This window comes from Malus domestica, chromosome 04, assembly GCF_042453785.1.
Source record: "Malus domestica chromosome 04, GDT2T_hap1".
Taxonomy (NCBI): Eukaryota; Viridiplantae; Streptophyta; class Magnoliopsida; order Rosales; family Rosaceae; genus Malus; species Malus domestica.
The window spans coordinates 18947119-18953554 of record NC_091664.1 but is presented as its reverse complement, the minus strand read 5'-3'; the positions used below and the strand labels follow the sequence as shown (position 1 = coordinate 18953554).

At 37.7% G+C, this 6436-nt stretch overlaps 1 protein-coding gene across 3 annotated transcripts; it reads left to right on the top strand.

Moving 5' to 3' along the window:
- The first annotated feature begins 1589 nt into the window (after positions 1-1589).
- Positions 1590-5075, top strand: LOC103433249 (APETALA2-like protein 3). 3 transcript variants are annotated; one of them, XM_029101121.2, is made up of 11 exons: positions 1590-2369; positions 2470-2495; positions 2593-2623; positions 2735-2822; positions 2919-3064; positions 3316-3360; positions 3468-3571; positions 3673-3809; positions 3949-4065; positions 4423-4697; positions 4812-4992. In XM_029101121.2, exons 1-10 carry the CDS (start codon positions 1906-1908, stop codon positions 4672-4674), a joined length of 1410 nt encoding a protein of 469 aa, XP_028956954.1. In that variant the 5' UTR covers positions 1590-1905; the 3' UTR covers positions 4675-4697; positions 4812-4992. The 3 variants fall into 3 exon arrangements, with proteins under 3 accessions (XP_028956954.1, XP_008369704.2, XP_008369705.2); XM_008371482.4 differs by having other exon boundaries at positions 4423-5075; XM_008371483.4 differs by lacking the exon at positions 3316-3360 and having other exon boundaries at positions 4423-5075.
- The last annotated feature ends 1361 nt before the right edge of the window (positions 5076-6436 follow it).

Sequence of the window (6436 nt, the reverse complement as noted above, 5' to 3'; positions counted from 1 at the left end):
AAGGCAATACAACGATTCTTATTATTGAATGTTGTCTTAAATAATTAGAAGTTAATGATTCTTCTCTAATTTTTTTTTAGTGTAGATAATATCGGTTATTTAAAAAAAATGATTGTTCTCTAATCAAGTATCTTATATATTTTATGAATAATCGTTTTGAAATTAACGTTTTTAAGAAGTGCTATCGTCAATGGTTGAAATGCGCGTTGAAACTTACTCAAGTACAAGAACTATTATTACTTAACGACAATGTTCAGTTACATAATATTATTTTTTGTTTGAGTTGCAGTACAATCAGACAACCAAACAAGCGAACAATTTATAACCGTTGATGTATGTGAGACCACGTTCCATTATCTTTTTTTTTGGTTAAAAAGAGGAAATTCATTAAAAAGAAGAACTAGTACAATAATAAAGGGCCAAAACAAAAGGTGAGGAATAACCCAAAATAACTAGGGAGGTTCAGACAAGCTTAAACTTAGCAACAAAAACAAAAGCAACAAAAACCTCTAAATCTCCAACACCGGAGAGTAGCCCGTTGCGCCTGCACTGCACATCATGCTTGCACCAAATCCAAAACCACACACAAACCATAAGATTAATCTTGAAGCACCGAATCAAATCGAACCTCCGAGATCCGATGTCATACAACAACTGCAAAGAGAACCAGAGAACCAAAAGAAAAGAAAAGGGGAAGGGTAAAACGCTGTGTGCAAAACACCTTTATTACGACGTAAATAGTTCCACACTTGGTTCAAATTTTTCAACATGGGAATAAAAAAAAGGGGGTTGGGAGGTTTGAATCCAGAATACTAATTGGGCCAAGCACTTGAAGAATAAACTTATGGGTGAGCAAGAAGTGGGATGCGGGAAAGAGTGGCACGTCCCATTAACCCTGTCTCATGAGTTATAAACGTATAAAATATCAATGATATCAGAAATATCGGTAGTCTAAAAATATAGAATTTTTTATGGAAATATCGGGATATTATCGATATCGATAAAAATTGAATAAAAACCACGGAAATTGTAAGAAAAACTTGGAAATTTTTATTGAAACTTTGCAGGATGTTTATTTAGTTAATTATCTATTAGTTTATCACAAAAAAAAAATTAGAAGGAAATGCATTGCATGATGGATTTAACTGATCTAAGTTGATTATATAACGAGCTGATAAACATTATGAGTATATAAAATATGTAGTAATTAATGAAAGAAGTTTAAACACACCATAATCGTTTATATATAATGAATTAGTACAATATTTTACACTTCATACATTGCATGGTAAGATACATGAGTGACGTAGTACTACATAGAGCTCCTATCAAGGTCTAAAATATCAATAATATCAAAAATATCGGTAATCCAAAAACATGAAAATTTCGATAAAAATATTGGGATAATATCGATATTTTTTATCTTGGTTAGCTGTTGTATATTGTAGTAGATGCAAAAGCTACACGCGCCAAAAACAAAAGGAGGAAGAATAGAAATTTGGAAACTAGGAGAGAGACACTTGTTCTTTTTTTTTTTTGTGAGAAACGAGAGACACTTGTTCTTTCCTCCATCACCAAGCGGTTAATCTAACCTCTCTCTCTAACAACTTTATAAACTCCTCTATTTCTTGTGGGTATGCATGAATGAAAGACAAAGAGAGACTCGGTGACTCACTCACTCACACAGCTGGCCTCCGCCTCCCTACGATTCTCCCGCGCCGGCGCTTCCAGATTCTCCGTCTCTAAAATTCTCTCTCGGTACTTTCATCAAACACGTTCAAAACAAAGCACCTCCATGCCTCCCTCCCACCCCCTCCTCCCTCATTTTCTCCTCCCCACCTCCTCCTCCTCCTCCTCCTCCTCCACCGCCCTCTGAATCAACGTCCCAATCCGAAACCACCAGCAATGCTAGATCTGAACCTCGGCTTCGTCTCCCGCGACGACGTTTCCATGTCCCAAAACAAGCTTCTCACCCCCTCCCCGGTCGAATGCTCCGGAAGCTTCAACTCCTCCTCCAACCTCACTGTCACCGGCGACGACGATGACGACTCCACTACTCTCAATTTCCTTGCTCCGAACGACGGCGTATCCGCCAATCACCAAGACGGTCGGAGGACCATCCAGCTTTTTCCACTCGCACAATCCGTAAGCTCTTCTTCTTCGTCGTCGGCGGCTTCTAAAAAGCATTGGCTGGGACTATCGTCCGGTTCCCGATTGGAGCTTGAGCCGACTTACTATGCTCCCGCGGAGCCGAGGATCGCTCGCCCGCAGCAGGTGAAGAAGAGCCGGAGAGGGCCCAGGTCCCGGAGCTCGCAGTATCGGGGCGTTACGTTTTATCGAAGGACCGGGAGATGGGAATCCCATATTTGGTTGGTGTTTGGTTACAGTGATACTGATGTACTATTACTCTGTTTGGATACTCTGATTGTGTACTGAATTTGAGTCCTCTCGCTGTCGATTATTTTGTAGGGATTGCGGGAAACAAGTGTACTTGGGTAAGAAAAATTAATCAAAATCCAGCATTTAATCTTTATTATTATTATTTTTTTTTTATTTCTAGCGGATTATTTTTAATTTTTGAATATTTTGTAGGAGGATTTGACACTGCCCATGCTGCTGCTAGGTAAGAACTAAGAAACTCAGAAGTGTTAACAGTAAATATTTCAATGTAAAACTTGGTTTTCAAGCGGTTAATTTTTTGGGTAATTTTGTGGTTGTGGTAAAATGATCTTAGGGCGTATGATCGAGCTGCGATCAAGTTCCGCGGAATTGAGGCTGATATTAATTTCAGTGTCAGTGATTATGAGGATGATATTAAGCAGGTCGGTTTTCTGAGTGCATTGTGGATGTAATGTGGAGAGCTCTACTGGTTTTGTTTTGTTTCTTTCGATTTGGGATTGATTTTGATTGCAATGCAGATGAGTAGTTTTACAAAGGAAGAGTTTGTGCATATCCTGCGTCGCCAGAGTACTGGTTTCTCCAGAGGAAGCTCAAAATTCAGGGGAGTCACTCTGCACAAATGCGGCCGCTGGGAAGCTCGTATGGGCCAGTTTCTAGGCAAGAAGTAAGAACCCTTTTCTTTTTCACTGTTCTTATTTGAAGTATCATTTTGTCCCTTATTTTTCGGAATATGGATGTTCATAGTCCTTTATGTATGTGGTCTAAGTGATTATGATCAGTGAACAAGGGAACGATACAAAGAATTGTGTTCATCGAGGACCAAGTAAATAGTTGGGACTTGGTTTTATGTAAATTGATTGGATGAATTGGGAAATTGGTTTTCATTGGGTATGGTATTTCATTGCTTGCCTGCAGGTATGTATACCTTGGCCTATTTGATAGCGAGATTGAAGCTGCAAGGTCGTTACGATATTATATAGGCACCATTTTACTCGATATCTAGACTTTGAGATCTTAATGACCTTGGGATTCACTTAAGTCAGTATAGTGTTGCTCTTTGAAACCAGGGCATACGACAAGGCTGCCATCAAATGCAATGGACGAGAAGCGGTCACCAACTTTGATCGAAGCTCGTATGATGGGGAGATAATGTCTGAGGCCAATAACGAAGGTATTAGTGTTGTTAGAGAACATCAATTTAGCAGAAACCAAATCAAACAATTCTTTTTTGTTTTTGTCAGTAAATATGTATATAATATCCTCTTGGTACAGGCAGCCACCAGAGTCTTGATCTGAACTTAGGAATTGCTCCGCCTTTGGTTTCTGAAATCCAAAAGGAGAACATGAATTTGAGAAGCTTTCCTTTTCAGCTAGGCTGCGACGACATTCCCATTCACTTGAGAGCAAGGGTATGTTAAGATCAATTTCTGAATACCCCTATCAGTTCAATTCGCATTTTATGTTGTGTAGAAATCCGTGATCTTGTATCTATATGTTCATTGCAACTTAAGCTACTCCGTTTTAAGCAATTCGTTGTTCTCTTTACAGAATGAGATCTCTGTTCCAGCACCCATGAGGTCTCATCTTTCTCATGGCTCAATTGTGGCGTCTAAGGAGCCTCCTATAATGAGCAACATGAATTCCAGTTTCTTTCCCTTTCATATGGTAATATTTCGTCACTTCTAGTCATTATAACTTTTTATTCGGATATGAAGTTATAAAACCTTAATTCTTCTTCCTTAAGTATTTCTTGTTGACCTTTGCAAATTTTCATTTGATTAATGTTCTTGTCACAGTTAAATTTTTTTGTTAAATCTTCAGTGAAATATTACCTTTCGGGTTTTCATTTCTTTCTTTTGTTAAACCTTATTGGTCCTTTCTTTTTTAATTTGTGGAAGAAGCATCGCAATCTTCCCTAATGCAAACGTGACAAAATTCTTTGTATTTCATGTTTATTGCCAGTTACTGACAATTCTCATTTTACTTTGTCCGTTAACAATTCAATGTCTCTATTGTTTTCAGGAAAGAGCAACGGAGAAGAGTATGGATGTTAACTCATTTCCCAATTGGGCATGGCAAGTCCAAGGCCTGAATGGCGGGGCAACCTCCATGCCACTCTTCTCTGCTGCAGCATCATCAGGATTCCCCTCTTCAACAGCCACTTCATCGTCATCAGCTGTCACTCAACTTCATTTCCCTAACACGGCCATTCTCCACCACCATTTTTCACCATCATTCACCAACAACATCCCCCATTTCTATTGCAGAAGCTGAAAACCAGAAGCAGGTCATGATAGGTTAGTATTTTAATCTAGAATGTAGTTTCGGACTCTTTAGGGAGGCAAGGTAACAAGGAATGAGAAAAGTAAGTTTAGTAGTTGTCAACTTTATTTTGCTTGCATTATGTAAAGCTTATGAAATCGAGCATTTTGGTATGGCATGGAAAAACTGCGGTATCTTTGCCTTCGGCCAGCGAATATCATAGACTTCCGGTCACACATTGTTCTCCATGCTTCATTTGGGGTGCCGAAACGCAGTCGGAGCAAAGTGTACTTTTTGCAGCTTTAGAATAAAACTTCAAATCTTGTTTTACTTATGAAGCGTTTGTACTTTGTAGTACTTTAGCAGGAATGCTAATATGTTTCTGATATCCCAGATTGGTCCTTGTTTTCAAACTTTGTGTATGTATTATGAGTTAGCAAGCCCTTTGCACTAAAGTTCGAAGTTCTTTTTCCGTAATATATAGATTAGTTAAGGATAAATTATCACCTGTACAAAAAATTATATATTGGTACGGAGTTTTACGATATTAAAATTCAAACATATATTCAATTTGAAACTAATTTAAAAATATGAGGAAGAGATTTATGTTGGTAAATATGTTCCATATCTGTGCTGGGGGATTCAAACTTGGAAGTAGAAGGTAAAGTAAAAAGTATCCGCGTTCCTGGGCTTTAAGGCTGAAGAGGTGGTGATGCTTTATCTGCCTGCAGGCCCTGCACTGCAAATAGGGGATCAAAGGACCGATAGAATCCTCGTCCAGTCTGTAAAATTAGAAGAACAAAACAAAAGAGTAAGATAATAATATTAATATGGTGTTATTATTTTGTGTAATTTAGTGCTTGTGATTAACGAGCAGCATGAAAAGCCTGTTGTACTTTTATACGTCTCGAATACTAAAACTGTAAAACCATTCATCATTACCCCAGAGAGTCCCCAGTCTGAACCATCGCCGGGCACCAGCCTTTTCGACTTACCTGCCCTTTATATTATTAAGAGGCAATTGCAAATATGATTCGTGAACTTTAGCCAAATTCAAATTTTAATTTCTGAATTAAAAATTCGTATATATTAGTTTTTGGATTCATTAGAATTGTTGAGTAATGAGTATTTTGGCTAATTCTGTTAAAATTCGTATATATTAGATGGAAGATATAACAGAGTTAGCTAAACAAATCATTGCTTCACATTATAACAAGTTCAAAGAATAATATTCACTAACTTTTAGTTTAAGAACCAAAATCTTAAAATGGTGTATTGTATTAGTGGTTGAGGCATTACTCAACCTATTGCGTCTCAAATTCGAACATTCTCCTTCATAGTAATAAGAATATTGTTTGTATTCAAGAGTAATTCAAAACTAACTACTGTATCTGCAAATAAAAAGTGGTTATCGTATGTTTTCTTCAAGCATTTGAGTCGATAAATTAAAAGAGCTTATCTGATTTATGGGTATCAAACTCTTGTTTTAAGTAGAAAGTGCCAAAGTTGTAAGCCTTTTTATACAAATATCTTTTTCTCAGCCACTTTTAAGATCTCTCTCTGTCTCTCTCTCTTTGTTTCTCTGTTTCTCTGCAAACTTGTAGGGGTTAATAGGAAAGGACAGGATAGGATAGGGCTGTGGGCTATGACTGGCATCTTGGTACAACCTGAACCTGACGTCATGTCATAGCTTTATTTGGCGCTTCACAGCAAGGTTTTCTGTTAGCCTTTCGCCTCCTCATTTCCACTTTTTCTTTTATTTTATTTTTATAGA

Excerpts from the sequence above, each read along its gene's own strand:
- LOC103433249 (XM_008371482.4), top strand. The coding sequence starts at position 1,906 with ATGCTAGATCTGAACCTCGGCTTCGTCTCCCGCGACGACGTTTCCATG. Across the intron at positions 3,065-3,315 it reads GGCCAGTTTCTAGGCAAGAA|GTATGTATACCTTGGCCTAT; the intron begins GTAAGAACCCTT and ends GCTTGCCTGCAG. Across the intron at positions 4,066-4,422 it reads GTTTCTTTCCCTTTCATATG|GAAAGAGCAACGGAGAAGAG; the intron begins GTAATATTTCGT and ends TATTGTTTTCAG.